Source organism: Aptenodytes forsteri, unplaced genomic scaffold (genome assembly GCF_000699145.1).
Source record: "Aptenodytes forsteri isolate BGI_AS27 unplaced genomic scaffold, ASM69914v1 Scaffold83, whole genome shotgun sequence".
Lineage (NCBI taxonomy): Eukaryota > Metazoa > Chordata > Aves > Sphenisciformes > Spheniscidae > Aptenodytes > Aptenodytes forsteri.
Window position 1 is genome coordinate 4869875 of NW_008795371.1, and position 23749 is coordinate 4893623.

Here is a 23749-nt window from a genome sequence, read left to right on the forward strand (position 1 = left end):
TGGGTTCCCCGGCTCAGGAAACCCCCCCGTACGCCGCGATCCCCCGCTCCACTGCAGGACACGCCTTCACCGGAGCTGATCACCTCTGCGAGTGAGTATAAATACAGTGAGTATAAATACAATTAAAAACTGTATCGTGTTATACACTTAACTCAAAGTTGTTATTCCAATCTTTTCACGCCTTGTGACCTGAGACCAAATCCATTTGCTATAAGCTACTAAATCAGGATATAATCCAAATACAGAATTGTCTAGATAAATTTCTTCTGAAATTTGTTACTACTCTCCATCATGAGTATATTCTCTCTGCATTGTCCTGCATATTTTATTCTCACCCCTTATTATTTAATGGTGATGCTGGAGATATGGAAGGACAGCTTCTCTTTGCAGATGGTTCCTCCTCCTCTTCATCTGATGAGCTATCAATGGTTAAATCAATCACTTCTACTTTCTTATTTTTGTTTGACTGTTGGTGAGAAGACACCTGATGTTCCAACGAAGAGCTTATGCATCCTATACAAAGTAAGTCAACATTATAAGCTGTAGCTTACAACAACACTACAATCACCATAACATCACAGCTTATTATATGCCTTCATAAATAAAGCTTACAACTTAGAATAAAAGACAACAAAACTACATAACCTTGATAATAACTTAAAAGTACCATCAGCCCCAAACAGGTATTACTCAAGTAATCTTTCTCGCAAATGATCATTAAAAGCTACAAACATACATGCAAAAATTAGCATTTTGAAAAATTAAAGGAACATCAATACTTAACAGTTCAACAGCATGACATTCAGTCCATATACCCCAAAACACGACTTACCATCAACTCCATTGTAAGATGCAGTTACTTCCTGCACTTCCTTCTTCGATCTCATAGGAGCCCATGATCCATCCTCCTTAAACTGAATTTCATCACAATCTGTACAATACTTCAGGATTTCCATAAACAACCTGCCAATCAAAAACATTTAATATCAGTCCTCAAAAAGAGCTTAACTCCTTTTTTTCCTCCAATATCTTTATTAGTCAGTATAAGTTTGAATTAGTGTTTAAAAAGAGTTGAAAGCTTTCATTGTTCTACCCTTCTCTCGTCTGCTTCCTTGATAAAAAGAAGTCATTGAAAAATTTAAAATACTATCTAAAATAAAAATCTGCACGTTCACTTAAAAGAACTGTAAGAGTGGAATCCTGCAGAGCTCATGACACAGAACTCTCCATTTCCCAAAACGAAGGAAGAATGTGAACTAGCATTAAAAAAAACCCCCTCCTTCTTACCCATATTTATCTTTGATAATATTTAACTGAGGAAGCCCATATCTTAAAGGAGTCCATGTAGCTGAGTATTTAAGGACTAGTATTTCCTGAAACCTCTTTATAAGCAAAAACTTCCTAACAAAAGCTGAGCATGGGAATCTAAACTTGCAGTCTCTTCTCCTAGCTGCATCTCCTAAAACTTTTAGGATCCTGGCACCACATCACTCCCAGTGGGAAATCCAGATTTTCACCAAGACTATTCATGTGGTTCTGCGTAGGAAAGAGCTTTGCTTTAATTAGTGAGACAGTTCACTCTTTCCCATATTGAAACATTTTCTAGAAATAACCTTCTCTTTGGGATGCTATAATTATATCGCCTAATCTCTATCATCTGCACCTGGCAACACAAAAAGAAATAAGGAAAATGCGTTGTTTTAATTATTACTACTCCTACTCTTTATTATTTTAGGCTGAAACCTAGAACAAGGAACCCCACAGCTTTGATCCAAAGCAGAGGACCTGTAAATCTCAGGATCCATGAATCCAAAGCAGCCTGTGCAAGCCCTCAGTGTCTCTTCATGAGCTTTTTGCAAGGCCTTAAAGGGGATCCCAAGCAGTCTTATGCTTCACTGGCAGGTCACCAAAACGAAGCACGTACTCACTAAAAAAACTCAATCATTTGTGAGGCAGTTTTCTGGGGTTCCATTTGTTTCAGGGGTTTTAGTTTTGCTTTTTGGGGTTTTGTTTGTTTTGGCTTTTTTTTTGTTTGGTTGTTGGAGTTTTTTGTGGGGTTTTTTTTGAGTAAAACATTCTGAGAGTATTCTCAGAAGACTCTACTTGTTCTCCTCCTTTATCACACTTTGGAAAGAAGATTCCTGCCTAAGGAATTAAAATGCAAACCCAAGAATACATTACTTGGCACTTCTTCATGGAGACCAATACTAGATTTGTTTTTTTTAATATTTTGCAAGTAGGCAGTACCAGGGAATCAATCTCTATGTCACTTTCTATATATAGCAACTCCCCAAGTGTGAAGTTGTACACTGAATTGTACATGCATTTAGGGGGGTGGCAGTATTTATTTGATCTAACATGAACATTTGCTATCAACTACACCAGATTTGTGCAGTTGCTCCATTAAAAGAAAAGACAACATGTGCTGTTTTCACCTAGGGACCCAGCACTATGGAATACTGAAAAAAACCAACCCACAACCATTTTAGGCAGGACAGCTCAAAAATTTACCTACGATTAGAAGCAATACCTTTCAATATTATTAACTTTAACAGTTTGATGACCACAATTCTTCCAGAATACTGAATGAAGAGGTACCTAGTTAGGAACCTAGGAACCTAGGTTCCCTTCACCAACAGCAGGGAAATTAAATGACACGGTAACTTAAAGCAGGTCACAGCCAGATAACCAAGATTTCAGAGCACTGTATTCTGTGCAGCACAAGAACAGTAAGCAGAGAGTGTAAGGTACATCCTTCATTCTGATTCAAGTTTTACTTACCCATCAATAATGAGATGTTCATAGGGAGCCTTCTTGTCACAGACAGGGCAAACCCAGGTTGGTTTCTTTTCATTCATTTGAATATACAGAGTGGCATCAAAACACTGCAGGTGTGAACAAGTCAGGGCCCTACATGGTATAGTTAGCCGCATTTTACCAAGCTTTAAGAGAGGAAAAAAAACCCAAGATTACATCATCTTGGTATTAAATTAACAAACAAGGCTTTTCTATCTGAAAAGAGACAGAGACAGGTTAAGATTTACTCCAGAAAGAACTCTCACAAATCCGAGTTTTGATTAAAATATATGCCACATACACCGTTCCCTCCTTCCTGTACGTTTGGTTATCACATAAAAGAAAAAGTTACTAAAAATCACATTTTTAACTACATTTGATCAAGGAAACTGAAGACTACATCCTTCCATATTCCCCATAACAAAATAGAGTCCTGTACAGAGCACCTGTAACATACCAGTGTCCTGGACGAACCACAAAAGAGAATTCTCCTTCATTAGTATTTTAAAAGCTGATGAACATGGGTCAGTCCTCTCCTATTCACTCACAGTTAAAGTGTGTATTCAAGCTGATGTCCGTATCTCAGTCATCAGGGCACTACCAGAACTACTTGTTTAATTTTACAGTCACAGAAGCAAGCATATAGAAATGCATTCGCAGGATTATGGTTCATTTCCTGACGTGTTTCTCTAACTCCATCATTTTCACTACTTTCTCTAAAGAACTGTCAGAAAGTGACTACTCACAAAATAAGTCACACCTGTTAAGTATTAAGAAACTATTTTATACTCCTCCTGCTGTGATAAACACCACTATGTATACAGTTGTGAGCTAACCTGAAATTTCACTGCCTTTTTCTTATGTAAAACACAAATAGCTGACTATCCCCTATATCATCATCATACCTTTTCAACACTACAAAGAGCCTGCAAATGTTAATGGAAGATGAGAGAGGAGAAAATGAGTTCTAAAGTACACTTTCAGATGGGGACCATCCTTTCCTTCAAGTTTGTAGAAAGGCCAGGACAGCGAGGTTTTGCAGGCCAGCACAAAGCTTCCACAAATTTAATACAAAAAGCACAGCTGAGCGCTTAAGCTGAGCAGATAACATAGGAGTGCTACACACAGTGATTGTTTAGGCTAAATTGTGGAACAGGAATATCTTAGTTTGGATTAGACAAATCAATGCTAACCCAGACCATAAAACATAAACATATGATTACATTGAATGCAAAATTGATTAGACAGTGAAAGGCATTTCATATTAATCTGAAATAAAAAAGTTTCCTCTCCTCAAAAAAAACAAGCAGTTGTTTTCTGGCAAAGTGCTTACGCTGCAGTTTAGGAGGGGCTTTAACTGACCACACTAAAGGTAAAAAGTAGGAACATCTAAACAAGACTTTTCCCACATTAAAAAAACCAAACCCATTATTTATTAAGAACTATTTATACTGAGTATTTTGAAGTTATATATATATTTGACTGAAATATACACAATGACATCATTTGAAAACCTTCAGCCAATTCTAGCAGCAGATAGTAGGAGGAACTGTTTTTAGTGCGGCTTAAGCAAGCACTGTGGTCATGCTGATTCTGAGCAATACAAGATGGGTGCCACAGGATGGCACTCAATCTCAGAATATCAGAAAACTAAAAACAATATCAAGAACAAAGGCTCTACTCACAGTCCACTACTTCCTCCATGATGCTTTTTTTTTGCATCCTCCGTAAGCAGAAATCCCTCCACCCCATCCCCAGCAAATTCAGCTAGACCTCAGGATCTTGCTTATTTTTCTTCCCTCTGGCTCTCAGTCACTGTCAGAAAACTCACCACCAGATGGGAAGGGAGCAGAGAACTCCCCGGGGAGCCTGCAGTAATGGTGGTGGAGAGCTCAGACAGCAGGAGGTGCTGTATGTGCCATGTGTTTGGCACCCCCTCCCCCAAAATCCATGACCAAGCACATTATTTCTATCACATAATCAACCCCCAACAAAGCAAGGCCCCCTGATCCATGTCTGTTATGAATTCTTATCTCCCAGATGGTAGGTCAATGGCTCATTTGTTTTTTGGGCACAGTAAGAGTCTCCTAGCTTAGCGAGAGTTAAGGGTATCAGAGAAAACCTGGATGCTTCTATGTGATGCAAAATAAAAATAAGGAAGGTCGAAGACACGTGCTGCAGGAAGAACATAAATACCTGTCTCCTGAGTAAAAAAGCAGATTTAAACCAGAAACATTTTCACAAGCTTTTGGTGTAAAAACTGTGGCTTTAATTTCTAAGCAGCGGTTGGATTTAACCGAAGCCATACGCATGCAGATAGACTCAGCATACTCAGCGTTAAGAAGTTGATGTCTCCTTTCCCATTTTTGGCATTGAACCTCCTGGATCAGCTCTGCCATACTGGCCAAGCTGTGTCAGAACTGACAAAAGAAAAGGTCATAAAAGAAGGGATGCATCCCAACTTTTGAAAAACTGTGTTTCCCAACACTGTTACTGTTTTGATTCCTGCCTGTCGGCAGCCAAAGAAACACTGCATTAATTTCTTTTACAACCATACAAAACATCACTATCTTTTCAGGCTAAAAAAATGCACCCAGAACAGGAGTTAAGGATTTCTAGACAAAGCTGCAAAACCTACAGTAAAATGCTAGATTTGGGATTTTTGTTCAGTTAAGTATTTGGTCCGGCTGCAGAGCCTGTGATTTATTTCTTTTTATTTCAAGGGAAAAAAAGAACATGAATTCAAGTGTCTTCCTGAAATACAGACTAAGTCCAGTCCATTTGCCTGCTGTATCTTGGATAGATTCAGCCAACAGTTAAGGACAGCTTTTTCTCTGTACTCCACGGTCTCGGAAGGAGAGCAGGCCTCTGTGCTAAAAAAAGCTCAGCAGCAATCCAGAGCAAATTCAGAGGAAGCTGCCTTGCTCTGCACTTTTTTTTAGGGCAAAATAAAGGTTATAGAGTCTAAACCTGCCACCCCCATCCAGATACGCAATTCCATTTATTTTATTGAAGCATACTCATGAGAGAATCACACCCATAACAACTGAGAGCTGAAGATGCATCATTCTTTAATTTTTGGTTCTGCTGTTGGGAGACCAAATCAGCATTTTCAATGCGTACTTTCATAGCATACACTGTCCATTCAAGCATTAGAAAGTAAGCACAAAATATTTACGAAAAAATTCTCCCTGAGCCAAATGCTTACAAATTAGCAAATAAAAACATGGAGGCTATAATAAAATTACATTCAGACCTGAGGACAGTCTGAATCATGCTAATAACCTTTCTATTCACAGGACAGGTTGAAAGGTGCTGTCTCTGTCCCAACGAGCCTTTGCAATGATGGATTACTCCAAGAGCTACAGTGAAATCAGACAGCACTGAATGAGGAACATACTGGAAAAAAAGTCAAGTGTGTATGTTTTGTAGACATTATTAAAATGACACAAATATGCTCAAAACAATCTGCTATAGACTTTGTTTTGTATGTCTATCAGAAAAGTAGTACTTTTTAAAGAGGAAATACTGACAAAGGCAGGACTTCAAGAGCTGCATCCTAATGTCTGATTGTTGTTTTGTTTTTACCCCTGGCAGAACTCCGAGAAAGCAAAATAGAATTTGGCATCTTTAGATATTAGCAAACTTGCAGTCCTAAAAACAGTATTGTAGAGGATATTCCTGCTCTAATATTAACTCATCTGAATCGCAGTCATCAAGAAAAAAAATGCATCTAAAAGCACTGCAGAACTTTTATCAGTAATGGAGGCAATCAGGACAAACAGAAGTGTGTCAGAAAATTCCCATGGATTGATCTATAAAGCAACATAACTGCCAAGTGCCAGTTTTGACAAATCAAGTACAACTGAAGTAAAAATCTGTAATTCTAGAAGATGCATAAAGATTAATTTAAGATAATGAATTAAAACATAGGCACTTCTAAACTCTTACAGCCATTTAATTCCTACTAACGGATTATTATTTTTGTCTGCACTGGAAGCTAATTTTAAGTGGTAAGAATGTTGTGCCTAAAGAATGACAAAAAACCCAACAAGACTATCCTTGTGCTTTGTAGATCAAACTCCTAACAGCACAACAAAGCACAACAAAAATTCAACTATAACAACTCGGCAAAATAAGCTGCCAGGTGTGAACCCGAAATACTTCAGCGTTCCAAATCTGCAGCAGTTTCGATGTGACACAAATTCATAGGTTTATAAGATTATAGGTTATGAGGTTCTAAGTTTACAGATCAGGATTTTGTAAATGCAATCCCTATATCTTTCTTACAGATGAGTTTTATCTTCCTTATAAATGTGTTATTATTTAGTTAGCATCTATATTGATATGGAGAAAGTCTTAAGATTGAAGATCATGAAAATACCATATTTAAAAATTTATAATAACCGAATATATATAAAAAGTAACCACAATGTCAGTTGTGCTTTTTACGAAGCAAAGCTTATATATCTAAAAGTTTATCTTTACATTGGTAGAGTGTAAGAACATATTTAACAGCTTGAGCAGTAAGTTTCAATTTTGCAAGAATAAAGCCAGTTTTCCTCTTTAGATTTCAAAACTGAAAATTTCGTGTCAAGCTTGAGCAGATTGAGCCAAACCAGGAAACAGATGTATCCTTAATCTCAAAAAGAGGCTAAAAAGTTATACTGCAATAAAGATACTGGGTCAATCAATACAGAGAGCAAGTATCCTGAAGGTACCTGGTACTTGAAACAAGAGGACGAAGTCCCGAAGATTAAAAAAAGGTGCACAGAGTATTAATATTGTGCAGTTTACCAATGGTAACATAAACCCAGGTATAAACTACCACTTATCTCTGCATCTACTTGGTTAAAAAACAATTAGTAGGTCAAAATACAGTACGTCTCTGCCACTTCCCACATTCATTGGAACTGAATACAGTGGGAGAATACTGTTTTAACTTCAGTTAAAAAATGCTCAATTCTTTGACTGCAGACACTGGCTGAAGAGCTATTTTTAATAGTCAGATTCACCTACCTTACCACTGAGAGTGGTTTTACCACAATCAAGGACCCAAACTGTACACTCAGATGACCTAGTGACAGATTTAAATGTATGCTTACATATAATTTTGAATAGCGTTTTCAAGTTAATGGAATACTCATTTTCTCAGGAGTGTATCACATGCTTAAGCACAGTGACAGATGACTTCAGCACTGGATCCTATCCCCACAAAGTTAACAGACAGGTAAACACAAGCTAACCTCTACCAAACATGTCCCAGAACAGCCACATTTTGATCAGAATCAGTTTTGAGGGAATAAAAAAAAAAAACTTACTGGACAAAGAAGCGAAACTCTTAAGCTTGTTGTTGCTATTTCACTGTCTGGATCAGCAGTCAGTTTCTCTTTAACTGTTATTTGAAAGAAGAAAAGGTTTATTTTACAGTTGATTTAAAACACAAATTGGATGATAGAGAAATGAAACAAATCTGAAACTGTGTACTAAACTTTGTTTGCCCTATCTACTGGAAGCAAGCAGCAGTGACTATTGTTTCAGACTCACACAATAAACATGTAACGTAAGCAGTCTTTACTCTCTAGAAAGATCATAAACGACAAGATTTAAGAAAGTGAAAAGCAGGAAAAGCTCATCTTAAACCAAGATCCCTAGAAAATGTATTTATACAGAGATGTCTCTTTTCATATACATGCAACTTTGTACTTGGAAGTTATTTAAAATCTACTGACAAGACGAGCCACACTGTCTTGACTGGTAACTTCAAGCACATAAAAAAAAAGTGTTAGTAACTCTCACATGGACAAGCACCACTGTAAACCTCTGAAATACTCATCAAGCAATTCTGTGATTTAAAATTGAAAAGCAAATTGAGAAATAGGAAATCAGAAGTACCCTGAGAAAATTGGGGTTTTCAGTAACTGCAGTGAAATATTAGCACTACAGAAGTCTTTCATCTCTACCCATCCTCTACTTTTACTGTTAAGGACTGTTTTATAAGCAGTCATTGGTTAAATGAACAAATGAGTTCCATGTTCTTCCTGCTCTATGAACCGTACCTACACCCTCATTCTCGCCTTGTATACAAAGAGCAGTAGCCACCTGGAAACTCTAGACTTTTGTGCATTTAAATCATCATACTGCATTAGCACAAGCTAATGCCCAGCACTATATACCACTGGCTTTGCAGCATTTACTGGTGGACTAATTTCTTCCCTTTTGGAGATGGTCCTGTGCTGTGTACAACACACATTATCTGAGCATTAAAGAGTATGACCAACAGCTAGCTGTCAAGTGTTGGTCTTTTCACCCTCACCCTGAAAAAGAAACATGCAGCAGTTTTTGCTTACATTTTTATTATACAAACCTATACCAACATGTACTTGTCAGAGAAAACAACAAAGCAGCAAATCTTACACTTAAGTTTGGAAGGGGACTGGGAGGAGTATTGCGCTAGACACTCTCTCTCCAGGAGCTTACTCCACAACACCATGCCAAAGGAACAAAAACTGTGCTGATGGAGACTTTCCTCCAGCATGTCAGCATCAAGGTTCAGTATCAGGCATTTAGTTCAGCTTGCCTGAGGTACTGAATTACCAGTTAACTGTATAAATACAGTTGTTCTATTCTGAAGAAACAAAGCCAGTATGGCTGAACTGAAAGAGATTCTCTTGCATTTTTCCCTTCACAGTGTCAACAGGGTTCCTGGACTGGCTCCTAGTAAAAACAAAGGCCTCTGAGTCTTTGAATTGGAACTGAATACAAAGAACACCACTATCAGATTCTCAAAACCCAGAGAATTGTAGGAAGTCCAAACCTCAGTTAGTACAGTCCTATTTCAAATCTCCTTTTACAAAAGCTATTTTTCCTTTTTAAACAAGTAGTACATTAGACATACTCAGTGCTCTAGAATGATCAGGGTTCCGTATTCCTTTTGCTCGCAACCTCTGCAGTAACACCGTAGAGGACAGCTGCTTTACAAGATAGACTGCCATGGAATAGTTCTAGAAAACAGAACAAAACATCGAAGTAAAAACTGTTCTAATCAAAAGATAGCTTGTATTTTATACAACGCTTATGCAATTTGTTATGTGACTACAGAGCACTGTGTTTCTAAAGCAGTTACAAGACTTTAGATGGCAAGACTAGAGAAAACCCATCGTGCTTCAGAAAGTTCACAGGGCTGGAGTTTTAGAGGTGCAACAAAAGTGACTTCACGCTTCACTGAAATTAGATTTAGCTGCAAACCAAGCTATTAAAACAGCATTTAGGACACTTCCACAAGTTTTACATCTAACTGAGGGCATGCAGTCCACAGCCCATTTAAGAAGAGTAATTTTACATCAATGTTAGGTACTGCAGTTGTGTCAATACATTTAAGGGAAGCTGTCAGGTCAAACGTGATAAATATGACCAAAACTTTTTTTTTTTTAAATAAAAGCTTATTTCTTTTTCAAAATAGGAAAATCAGCAGTGATGCCTCTTCAAAAGCAATACATAAAAAAATGCATCATCTGCAGTATTTCCTACTCAGTCTGGATGCACTGTTCAACTTTCTTTTCTTATCTTCCTGCACTTTTACTGTCTATGAAATGCTAACTTCACTGCCGAAGCTTAACAGAAGTAAGGCAGTTAAAGAGTTCAAGAGTTCAGTGGGGCCAAGATGTACTCTAGTGAATCTAGCCAGAGCGGGCAAGAAGTCACCACTCCCAACTGTCTGTCCTTCCCCTCTGGAAGAGGTTAGGTCACTTCCCCGCATCGGTCTCAACAGAACAGACCATGCAAATGTTCCTTATCGGTGTCAGCAAAAAGCCAGGGATGCTCCCTTCTGCCACTACAGAAGATAATTTGGCATACAAGCAGGTCAGATGCAGACCAAACATCTACCCTGCCAGCTCCCCTGTAAGCAGGGTAAGCCTTCCCTAGAGGGACAGAGCAGGAGTGGCAGGAGGAGCGGCTCCTCCTGGCATCGCTAACAGATTTCAAACCACAGTCTGAGATTTCTGAAGCTCTCATTTTTCTTGTAAGCTACTAACAGCAGCAGGTAATTGTCTTTCTAAAAACGTGATGTTGTACTGTGCATTCATCAGCAACACCCCTGTCTCCTCCACACCCCCAAAATGGAAAGGACAAAATTTGTGTTCTCACATTAGGGTATATCAATTACTTTTTGATATAAACAGTATTCACTAAACCTGTAGCCACACTCATACACTTTAAATTGAAAAATTAAAGTTTTCCCCCAGCAACTGCCATATATGTTTCCACTAACAAAACAAAAAAAATCCATACAATTGTGACATCTACCATTATTTAGGATGCCACCAGAATCCGAAGATGGAATCTCAGTAATATATCTTACCATAAAATTACAGAAATCGAAATAGCATCAGAAACACCACATTTTAAATATTTTATTCTTACAATGAATGCTTCTCACATCGTTAAAAACCACTACTGCTTTAACTTGTTTGTTTAATGCCTCAATTAGTATAGAAGTTAGAAAAATGGTAATTAACATTGTGAAATTATTTACCAACAGCTTGAATCTACAAAGCTAGGAACTTGCCCAAGGCATCCTGTACAGAAGGCTCTTGAAACAGATTGTGTAAAAATCACAATTACGACTTCAGGAAAGGTAGAGTACACCAGTTGAGACAGGCAACCGACTCTTAAGGGAAGGGGAGGAGGGGAATTCAAATTTTGTACTATACAGGCACATCCAAATATAAAATAATTCCTCACATTTAACTGTCAAGGTCTCAAACAATCACTTTAGGAAGCATTGCATCTCATGAGTGGGGAAGTTCTGACTGGCATCTAATTCTCATGAAATACACTAAGAATTTGCCACTCTCTTCAGTTTTCTATTGTAAGCTACAAGTTAGCCAATATGGTTTTTATAACTGAAATAGCTATGAAGCCTGAGAAACTAGCTAGTTCACAAGAGAGTAGCTTAGAGTCCATGCAGACCTGTGACGTTTCTTTTCCCTAAATCTTCACTGGTATTCTTAAGCAAAAGTGCAGCACTGTATTCAGAGCAATAACCAGGATTCATCAACTTGCGTGCAGGCACTTCTGCGATGTAAACTGAAACAGGTTCATTTTTAAATGCTTATTTCTGATACCTGCAGTTCTCATTAGATAAAAGAGGGTTTTAAAAAAAAAAAAAAATCATTCAGCCATCATTTATTCTATAATCTGAATGGAGACTGTTTTACGCTCCACAAGAAATTCATCATGAAATACCATTGTGGTGTTTTATAACTGGCTATTGTGCATGATTGGCCTGTAAGCATTTTTCCACGCTGGTTCAGGAATCCTGGGCTTTGTGCACTGACAAATTCTTGGACAAAGTTCCATCTCAGGACAATTCTCCGGACTTCTAAAAACAGGATGGTTGCAATGGCAAAGCCACCGTTTTTTCAAGTACATGTTGACTCTGTAATGCGTATCTAGCAGGTTTTTTTGCCATCAGTGAAAGCAGTGCACTAATTCACAGACTAATTTATTGAAGTAACTTTTTGCAGCATGTTCCAGATTTAATTAGTCCAGTGGAACATCAGCAATCTTATAATACCAATTGTAACATTCTCCCCACGGACACAAAAAAAGTTATACTTAATATTTTAAAAGGCATGTTTTTATAAAGGATAGCCGTTGTGAGAACAGAAATATAAAAAAGGCAAATTAAATCTCCTGGGCCCTGCTGAGTTGCTATGTTTTGTGTCCACATTTACGCAGTTATAAAAGACCACTCTGTACTGAATGTCACATGCTAGTTGCAAGTTGAAGCCAAGATAAGGTTTGTCAAGTCCCCAAAATCAGGAAGAGCTTGAAGTCTGAAGTTAAGACAAACAAACAAAAAAAGTTTTATAAGATGTCTTGATCTTATTATCTGGGCCCTCAATGACTCACAAAGATAGGTGGGTGGGGGGTGAAGAAGGATAGATCACACAAAAAAATCTGAGGGCTACTGATCTAAGGGAGCATGTCGTATTTGCCTAGCATGAAGTAGTACAATCAAAAGAAGGAACAGTCTACTGCTAAACCATTAAGTATTTTCTGCACAATTAAACTTGCTTATCTTTCAAATCTTTGAAACAGATGCCAAAGCAGAAACTAATAAGCTTTAAACAGCATTATGTACCAAAGTTACTTACTCTTCCAATTTCTGCAGTCCATGAAACAACAATTGTGTTTGGTACCGTCGTAGATAATCTGACGAGTGAGGTAATGTTGATTGGTCGGCTAGGTCGCTTTGGTTCAACACCATTTTTGGTTGGTGGAAGATAGCCCTAGAAATCAAAGTATTTTTTCCCCTCAGCAAAAGAAATAATAAATACTGCTTTTGCCTTCTTCCCTCTCACCACAACCCTGCCCCAATAAAAGCTGTGTCTCACCTGAACCAGGCGCCCCCTTCAATTTAAAGATATATATATATATATAAAAAATATATGTATCTCTCTCTCTCAGACAATAAAGTATCAGGTGTTTTTACAAGCCCTTCTCCTTACACAGAGCCTTGCACTTTCCAAATCCTAAGCCTGCCCACTGGAATATTAAAAGTGCCACGTCTCCTTTCTCAGTACTGCTATTCAACCTGCCTCCTGCCTATTGCCCAGTCTCATCTTGTGCGCTGCCCCAGTACTACAAGTTGGCGTTTCTCTCTCTCTCAGACAATAAAGTATCAGGTGTTTTACAAGCCCTTTCTCCTTACACAGAGCCTTGCACTTTCCAAATCCTAAGCCTGCCCACTGGAATATTAAAAGGCACCTTTGCCACCTCTCCTTTCTCAGTACTGCTATTCAACCTGCCTGACTAACATTGCCCAGTCTCATCTTGTGCGCTGCCCCAGTACTACAAGTTGGCGTTTTTCTCTTTAGTCCTGCTGGTCAGTGATGGGAATAGACATTCCCTGCACAGACAACCTCCAAAACAGAGTCCAATTTCAGCCAGACTCACTGGATGTTTCTCAAACATAAAAATTTACTGTCATGTTTTTTAAAAATTAATCTTCTGGATCTACTGGCTGGTCTCCTGAGAAACAATTTACTTAACTATCTTTTCCATTCATCTATCCATCTTCATGCAAATGCTCCAAAATGTGAAAACAAAGGTTAGGATGAATTCTCAGGCTAATTTCTGACAGACAGTTCCTAATAACGCTATCCAATTATGTATATCAAAATAACATCTTACTTACTGGAAGGCTGCATGGTTTCCCATTTACTTTCACACACAGATTGGGTGGGAAGTGATCTTCTTGTGGACAACTGGTTTCTGATAAACAAAACCTAAAAGCAAAGAGCTTCCATCATCTTTCACTTCTAAAGTGATTTAAAGATCACCTCTTCCTAGAATGAATTTTTCTTTCACTGAGTTATGAAAGCATGACAAATCTTGCTAAAAACAGTCCTCAAATTAGCTGTACAGATCATTAAGCAGGAAAGCCCCCCCAAATTACAGGTTGGGATCAAGGTGGCTGTAGGTTCCTCCTCAGATTTCTTTAATTCCTCAGACTGACTCTCACTCATTCAGATATGCAGGTTTCTGTTACAAAAGATAGATCATCCGAATTTCTTTCTACCATTTCTCCAGCCTGATCTCTTGATACAAGACCAGGGTTTCAGAAAACAATCTCTTCAACTGTTCCTCCTCCAACTTCAATAAACCAGCCAGCTGTTGAGCCACAGCATCAAACGCTATCCTCATGCCTATGTCAAGCCTCTTAAGTTCAGACAGTTTTATTTACTTAAGTTCAGACAGGCTTATTTGCTGCTGGAACCAAAATAAGACACGCCCTTCCTTATCCTATGAAATGTGTGTAGGCCAAGATCACAGACAATAGGCATTCAAAGAACCAAAAAGAGCCTCTCAACACCACTGGATTCATTCCAGGGGACCTGCCCCATCCACACAAATGTACCATCACATCAGGGTATAGCTATTCAACGCAGCTGAGCCTAACAGGCTGCTGGTCTCAAAAAGGGGGAGCTACCTTCTGTGCCCATTTTTCCTCATGCTCTCCTTGTCCCTTTGTCCATCTGACCCAACACCAAGCCAACCCGACTTGCTGATCAGCATAAAGTATCCTAACAAGCAAGACCCAAAAGCAATCGCTTTCTGTCTGGCAAGTTAACAGCTCACCATGCAGACATGACCAGGGGATGAAAGGCAAGACAGCTGTTTTTGACAGGAGCAAGCTCTGAAGTCAGCTCTGCTCACAGCCCTCCACAGAATTACAGGGATACACAGGATTTAATCAACTTACGATACATTTGTCAAAGCCTCTAAAATAACCAACAGGTTAAGACCCAATCTCGTGATTCCCAAAGTCTTGCCTGCCACTGCCTGAAGAGAAGTAGACCTTGGGTTGCCATGCCCAGCAAACACTGGGTTTGACATATCTGCTAGGAAAAATAAACCTCCCTGCATGTAGATTTTGAAGGCCCAGGCACCTGGAATCTGACAGACGTGGAGTTAAACAAAGGAGCACATGCACAATCTAAAATAATGAATTGAAGAAAATCAGCTGGCTATAGCTAAGTACATGCAGCATTCTGACACGCCAGATACCAGGCCACCAACAACTTCAGGAAAGCTGCATATAACAAGGACAAGTAGTTAAGTTTGCCCTTTTCAAAGCAGCCAACAGTAAGCTTTTCCCAAGGAAACAACTGGATGAGACTCTTCTCCACAAAGGAAAGCCCAACCTGCTGGGGAGCATATATCTGATATATTTTAAAAAACAACAGCATCAAGAACAGGCGATACAAATACATACCTTAGCTGGACCTGTACTGTGAAGTCACATTTGGTCCCAGAAATATCCCTAGAAACAACAGAACACAGGTTAAAACATATTGTTTATACAACAGGTTCATCAATATTTTCTCAGAGTTTGCTGTAAGTTCAATGTATGTAAACCACACTTTCCAGTATATATAGTGTGTATACCACACTTTCCTTCTTCTGGTCAAACTACCACTCTCAAGACACACTAAAAGGTACACTTTTTATTTTTCAAGGTAAATAAATCAATTACATTCTAATCAGACCTCTACCATTTCCTTATTTTTGTATGCTATAAAGAAAATTCTGATGGGTCACTATGAAGTACATCTTTATAGTGAATAAACATAGAACTCGACAAAGGATCTGACTGATGGTGAGAAAGGGCTGCAGGAAGGAGAGTTATGTATTTGTACAGCGGTTAATACAAGAGAAACCTGCCCAATACTCGCTGGACAGTGGTGGTATTTAATTCTCTCTTCCTCACCCTTTTTTTCCCCATCAGCTTACATACAAAGGGGAAAAGAATTCCCCAGAAAAGCGTTCTCTGAGGTACCACGCACACATCTGTGTTCTTTAAGAGCACATTTCAAAAGGAAAAATATGGTAAACTAGTTCCTTTTTTAATTTTTATTTAAATACTGTATTACTGATCAAACTCACTCACATTGAACTGCTGATTTGCTGCACTTGTTGTGGCGTCAGTGCAAATGCAAAGCAGGTTTCTCGAAATCGCTGACTATTATCTGATGCTAGAAGAAAACAAGAGATCATCACTTTAAAAACAGCAAATAGAGAATAATTAACAGAATTATCTCCTTTCATTAAAGTGTCTACATATATATACCACATTTTTATAGCAAGCCCAATAGTGTAACACACATCTGCTTCTGTAAATAATTTTAGAGCCAGCAAGAAAGTTGCCATTTAAACTCTCCTGTAAATAAAAATACAATAAACAAACTTTAAATGCATATAAAGTATACATTAAAAAAAGTGATACAGATAACAGCAAAGCTAAGACAAATCAGCTTAAGGCTTTCTATCAGTCATGGTAATGTAACGCTAAATGTTTTTTGATATTAAATAAAAAAAAATTCTTAGGAATTCTCATCAATCACTTTTTTATTTCATTTAACACACAAGACCATGGATTAGCCTGTAAAAGTATACAGAGTGACTGAGAAGTACAACAGATGCAACTTCTCACATTTCAGTAAGATATTTTATGGAGTTAAATGCACCAAATATATAACATGCAAACAACTCATGAGATACGCAAGTATGAAATCTGGTTTTAAAGTCCTTCAACTCTGTGCCATAGTGCTCCATAACAAAACAAACAGTACTTAAGAATTAATGCACCTGCTGAAAATCAAAGTAATGTTAAACACCTCCAAAATAGTGCTTCTATCAAAACCACATCCATTCACCAGGGCTACAGGCACCATTGCGGTACAGAACCATACACAATGGCAATGAAAATGACTTTAAAAAAAAAAATAAAATAAAATAGAAGCATCTCCCCAGAGAACTGCTCAACATGCTCATCAACACATGTATTGAAGTGAAAGTTTTAAGCAGCTTGCCATTTTCATTATTCTTAATAATTTTATAAGGTTATGAATAACTATATTGTGTATTAAACACTCGATAAATTTATCATTTTTTGTTTTACTGTAATACACTTCCTGACTCATCCTTGAATGACAGATGAGTGAATACTTCAGGGTGATACTTCAGATATTTTGTTAAAAACAGCATGTGGTAGGTTGGAACCAACAATAGAATAGACATTGACTTAGTATAAATATTAACAGCAGTAATCTCAAAAAATTACATCTTTCTTGTATGACAATGCTACAAGATCTGTACATTTTATTACATTATATGCAACAACCACATGCAGTTCATTATCAGTTGCTCTAAAGCTAGATGGGCAAGAATAGGTAATATATACCAAACAGCAACTTTTGTGAAAATACTAGCAATAGTAAATCTTTATAACAGCATTAAGTTATATAAAGAACTTTTTCTACTTTTATATGCATATATTTCCTTTTTTTTTTCCCAATAATAAGTTCTACTGTAATGTCCAAAAGCACCATCTGGGCTAGGGTGCAGGATGCAGCCTCTTTAGACACTCATGCCTGCAGTATCCAACATCTATTTTTAATTTAATACATTTTTAATTACATTTCTTCAAATGAGAAACATGCAGGGCTTAAGGTGACAGCCACTCATGTTATCACAATGTAAGAATTTGCAGGAAATATAAACACAATGCATACAATTAACAATGAAAACCTGTTATAATATTTGGTCTTCAATGTAATTTTATACCTGTTTTTATTTATAAATGGAAAGATCAGAATTATATACTGTAATCAACAAAAGATGAATTAGCAAAGTTAAATAACGCACTGCAGACCAGAAAACTGAATGAATTCAAGTTATTATTTCATATTTTTACATGGTTAAGGGTGGTCTTCATCTGTTGGTTTTATTTTCCTCCTATGTATTATTTGTTTTACCCTAGAAATTGTCAGTTCTGGCTTTATCACAGAAGTTCTGGATGGTCTTTGCAAACATTTGTTGTGAAGTTCAACACCTTTAACTGAAGAACAAGGCTGCTGAACATTTAACTAAGGCTACCTTCATTTAAAACTTAATTATCCTAAGAAGTTAAACAGCAATTATCAAAAGAAGTCATCTAAACCCAAATTTCCCAAGCAATCTTTTTCCCTTTCAGCTGCTCATCTTTTTGCTTGTTTCGGTTTTGCAGCACCCCCAATTTAAAGATAAGAATCAAGCAGGTAATATGAATTTTTTTCAAGCGTTAGAAAGAAGGGAAGAGCAAAATAACTGTTAGCAAAACAGCAAAGGTCCCAAAAGTCAATCCTTTTCCTCTGTTCGTTACTGGTTGGTATTAATGCAAGACTTACTTTTGCTAAAGAGTGATATGTGATCTCGAAAAGTGGGTTTCTAACTTCTATATTCAGTTTCATCATGCTCATTGGCCAAATTAAAGCATTACACATTAAAATGGCAGAAAATGAAAAAGTACATTCTTCAGTGCTGACATGGGAGCTTTCATAATTCCAGTTTTCTTCACGAGCTATAGCTCTAGCATGTTTACAAGACAGTAAATAGCCTCTGCTTGAATCAAAAATTTTTGCAACAGAAATAGCCACTTCAAACTTGTAACTGTTAAAATACCACAGAAACGTAAGCATTATGAATAACTGTGTTGTGCACGTTACAGTTACTGATTTTACTCTTAACTAGAATCCACCTAAAATGAAAAAGGCAAGGAGGAAGGCTTTGGGGTTGGGGGGAAGCTGGTTGGTTGGCTGGTTTTAACACTGTCAGTTTAGACTAAGAACAAAAAGGCCTCCAACATTTCTTCTTACGCTGGCTACTAACTTCATATGCACTCGTCTTAATAACTGTAAGCAAAAGTCTATGAGCTGATAGATCAATAGTCCCCAGTGATCAGAGATGTACTTCATCACATGCTGCTTGATCTTTTCTTCACTGTAAAACATCATTAATATACACATGCCATGTTTTCAATACATTGCTTTTGTGTACAAGCAATCATTGTGATTACCACGGGAGCATGGCCAAGTTGCAAAGAAGGAAGAAACAACTTGTTAATTAGGCAAAGATGATCCAAAAGCCAATCAAAAGATTTCAAAACTCTTGACAGATTGAGCAGTACAGACAGAGGAAGACAGACAAGAAGCTACATTACTCTAAGAGAGCTGCAGTCAGGCTCTTGAACCAGTATTAGGATACAGCTCTGCCCCTTGGACGTGTAACTACCAACTGGAAAAACAGCAATTTTAAACACCAGTTGCTCAGTTCAGTGTGTGCTACCGTAAGCAAGCCTAACCTTTAGGAATAGGCACATTTCAGCAAATTATAAAGACATAATTTGAATCTACATTCAGCACAGTATTAAGAAATGGCGAGAACAAGCTATGCAAAGAACAAACACAATCAGTTTAACCCAGACACAAAATGACTTGTAAAAGAGGCCAGGAACAACAATGAAAATACTAGGCTATCACATTGGAAAGCACAGTTCAGTTTTACAAGGGCTGTGGTGGTTAAAAGCATTACTTCCATTTTCTAGTTTTCAGTTAAGATCCCACAGTTGCCACTCTAACACCAACACACGGGGACAACCTCCCACCTGCCCGTGCTGCAGGGAAGCTGGCTCCCCGCGCCCTAACAGCATTTGCCAGCCAGGCTGCGGAAAGCAAGATAGGGCAAAATATACCCTCCAGTTGCAAAATCATGGCAAGTTAATTCAAGCAGAGGTCAGTTAAATATGGCAAGGAAAAGTCAATAGCTTCATAAAGACTGTTTACCATACCTGAAAACGAACTGCCCATTTATTTTAGTGCCTGACATGCTATTGCAAACCAAAGCTCTGAGGGATTTTGTCTTGGGGGGACAGGGGACATGGAACGGGCAGGTTAGGGAGGAGGACCTTGGTTGCAGGTCTGGGACTTGCCTAGGAGGAAGGAGGACATGCAGCAAACAAAACCAAAAGCATCCTCTAGAAGGGAGATGAAGTAAGTTTTTTCTTTGTGTTTTTCTCTGATCTTCTCCCATATTTTTTCACGCAATCTTTTTATATCCTATCTATTATTTCTAGATCTACTTACCCTACAAACGATGCATGAAAATTTCAACAGAACACATTAAACAGAGTTAATTTAGCAGCTTTACTATTAAACACTAGGCTTCCGAGCTCATCTATGACTATACAAACTCCCCTATTTCTACGACTTCAGATTTCTCAGGAAGAGACATTGGAAATCTGGAATTTAAAGTGCAGAAAAGCTAACAGATTTCTATTAATTCATCTGGTGTATCTGCTGTGTTTAGGAACACCAAACAGATCCTGGCAAGTCAAGCACATCATTAATGTTCTGGAGTATGATTAAAACCAGAAATATGCAAATATATAGTTTTATACAAGAAAATAATTTTGATGGCTAGAAACATGCAACCATGCCCTGCAAACAACTATCATTATTTAACAAAAGAAAGGCAAAAATAGATCTCCAGTTGAAAACCAAGTGGATTAAAACAGAATTTATAATCTAATAAAGCTGGAATCTAGCCAGACAACAGAGTTAATATTAACATTCTTAAGAAAGTTGCCAGGAACAGTTTTGGGGGGGTTTGGGGTGGTGGTTTTTTTTTTTCATAACTATGAATTATTAAGTTTTAACAGCTTTTCTTTAGCACACTCTGAATGGTACAGAGCTTGGAGGATTAGTCAAGAGTGGTTTATAGGCCATGTTTCCTTTGCAATCTCAGAAAGGAGGTACAATGCACAAATCTCTAACGGACTTTTATATGTTTTTTAAATTTACATATAAAGAACAAAGGTGCAGTAATTAAAAAAAAAAACAAACATGAATCACAAGCATCGCTTTACCTTGCTGCTAAAGAATTTCCTGAAAAATTCAGAGATTTGAAAGGGCAGGTTTTGAAAGTATAATAAAAAGCTTTCAAGCAGACTTACGTAATTAAATGGGTGTCAACAAGAACAGTTTCAGACAAGCCATATAAAAATCCACTTCTCATCTTACTGGAATCTCACCATTTTTGAGGGGGTGCCGAAGGGGGGCGGGCGGAAGGGAGTGTTTACTACTTCTTCATTCATCCAGCTTAAATCCAGGAAAGGCAATGAACAAAATCCACATTTTCTTGTAAACCACGTATACACACTTTGTAAGAACCAGCACAAGCTCAGGTCCATTGCCTCTGCAGGTCCCCAACATTAGTACAACACACTAAAATGCCTAAAACATTGCAAAAACATTGCAGAGCAGTTTCTTCTTCAAAGCTATTCTTTTTATCAATTCACTGTCACCACAGTTTCCTGAATTATTTCATGCCTACCTCATTCAAGTAATGATCCAAACAGCATGGGGGATTGGTATATATTAAGTGAGAGTGACCCAATTATGCCTTGCTTGTTGTATATTTTGTGAAACATTTCACATGAGTAATGAGTTTTCAAAATCTGAGCAAAAACTATTTTAATACATGACAGTATCATTCACAGGGCCAAAACACTTAAAATTCTATATGAATGTATACATACATGTATGTGTGTGTATAGACAATTAATATATTACTTATATACGTAATAATAATGATACATAAAAAAAAAACATTTCCTACCAATTTTGTTCTTTATTTTGGAAAAACCCTATAGCACTAGAGTGAAAAAAAGAACCCAGCTTGAGTGGCTGCATTTTCTACAGCTCTAAAAATATTCTGTTCCACCTCACCAGTACCCACGGCTAAAAATAGTCACACAATCTTTCTGCAGTAAAATACCTCTTGCTGTCTTGAAAAAAAGCCAGTCTCTAAATTTCCATTCAAGAACAGATAACCTTAAAATCTTTAATGAATCTTATCTTATCACATCATTGAGGTGGTGATGCTTCCTAATGCAACTGCAGCTGACCATCATAATGCCAATATACGACGGTTAACCTTTTCCATCTATCATCACCAAGTGCAGCTTATTAAATAGAGAAGGGAATATATTACCTTCTTAATACAGAAAGATACTTGGACTAAAATTAAACTTGCACTTTACACTGCAGTAATTAACCAAGTTCAGGTCATGAAAAAAGCTATCATTGAATTGGCCTATTACCAATGATTTCCAATAATAGCATGTTTATTTCCAAAGGCAAAAATAGTTAAGTAAGAGTATCAGGACTATAGCAAATTTTTGCTAAATGCTGTAAGATAAACAAGAGATGTCTAATTGGTTATTCATTAATCTAATACAGGTCATAATTTTGATCAGTTAAATTTGTCAAAATACTAGCCAGAAAAACCTAAACACTGTAGAAGCTGTCAACCCAACAAATAATTAATTCTTGCTTATCTTCCCCAGACAGCTAAGATACCTCATTTTGTTGCAGCACAGGCATTTTGCTGCTTCTTTTAAACAACAGAAGGCATTGTATCAATTTATGTTCAATCCTCTTCCAAATTTCGCTGCTGAAAATTTAATAGACTGCCTCCAAGCTAGACCAAAATTACTGCTTTTAGCTTAAGGTACAGAAAACGTATACCTTTTAAAAAGGTAAAATTCAGACAGGCTTTGAATTATGTTCAATTGCAGCAGAAGCCAGGAAACGTGTAACACAATACTACATACACATAGCTCCTCATAATGTAGTTTGTCCAAACCCTCTTGTATCAATCCTGAATGGTGTTCATTTATACAACTGCTTTTGGAGGTGAGATCAAATGCCTGTGTACAGTACATTGCAGTATCTGTATATAAGCAGAAACCAAGCAGCTACATGGGAGAGAAACGATGAGAGGATACACCTTAATGGGGGATATACATCATCTTGGGATGCATCATTAGGCCTTTTAAAACCACCACAATTTATGAAGTTCCTGGGTAACACAAGTGTTTATACATAAACACTTCCTTTCCATTAACCACAACCTCTTAGCACGAAGCTCCTGCCATCTTCTGGAACCAGGCAGCAGTACCTTTTAAATGACTACCCACCATACCCTTAATTTCCTGTTACCCATTAAATGCATTTGTAGTGTGCAATATCAGATCTGTCCCAGCTAGACTCCTCCTCGGAGAGCCACCCTCTCCCCTGGAAGGCAGGAAAAGCCTCTTGCTAATCGCTAGAGCCATGTCAGACCAGGCCAAAGCCGAACCCTACGCCCTGACCAGCTGCGTGCCAGACATCTAAGAGCAGGGCCGAGGGCTGTGCAGAAGCACAGCATGCCCTGCACAAGCCACGAGCTTCAGGAGCTCAGCCACACCAAGCTCACGTCCAGCACTGAGAGAAATCCCAGATTCCCGTTTCTGTTTTGTCACTCATTCGCTGTGACATCTTGGCCATTTCACTTCATTTCAATCACTTATCACAATGGATGTTGCGTAACCTTAACATTTCAAAACACTTCAAAACTACTTGAAGGGAAGCATTTTAGTAAACATACAAATCATTCTTTCCTTGACAGCGGTGACTAGCTCTTAACCCACTTCCACGGGTTACAACTGCACTACACTCACAAATACAGTGCATTACTGTGAAATGACAATGCCACGCTCTTCAGCTTAAAACAGATGAAA

The 23749-nt window shown here is 37.8% G+C and overlaps 1 protein-coding gene across 2 annotated transcripts in view; it reads right to left on the reverse strand.

The window, feature by feature from the left end:
- The window catches only part of PIAS1 (protein inhibitor of activated STAT 1), a 38237-nt gene that overhangs the window by 7494 nt on the left and 6994 nt on the right, over nucleotides 1-23749 (reverse strand). For both annotated transcript variants that reach the window (XM_009280407.2, XM_009280408.2), the window contains exons 2-10: nucleotides 16259-16343; nucleotides 15584-15631; nucleotides 14003-14093; nucleotides 12960-13094; nucleotides 9695-9800; nucleotides 8118-8191; nucleotides 2782-2942; nucleotides 833-963; nucleotides 336-513 (exon numbers count right to left, since the gene is read on the reverse strand). In XM_009280407.2, coding sequence (XP_009278682.1) covers nucleotides 336-513; nucleotides 833-963; nucleotides 2782-2942; nucleotides 8118-8191; nucleotides 9695-9800; nucleotides 12960-13094; nucleotides 14003-14093; nucleotides 15584-15631; nucleotides 16259-16343 — 1009 coding nt within the window. The remainder of the gene's footprint in view (nucleotides 1-335; nucleotides 514-832; nucleotides 964-2781; nucleotides 2943-8117; nucleotides 8192-9694; nucleotides 9801-12959; nucleotides 13095-14002; nucleotides 14094-15583; nucleotides 15632-16258; nucleotides 16344-23749) is intronic.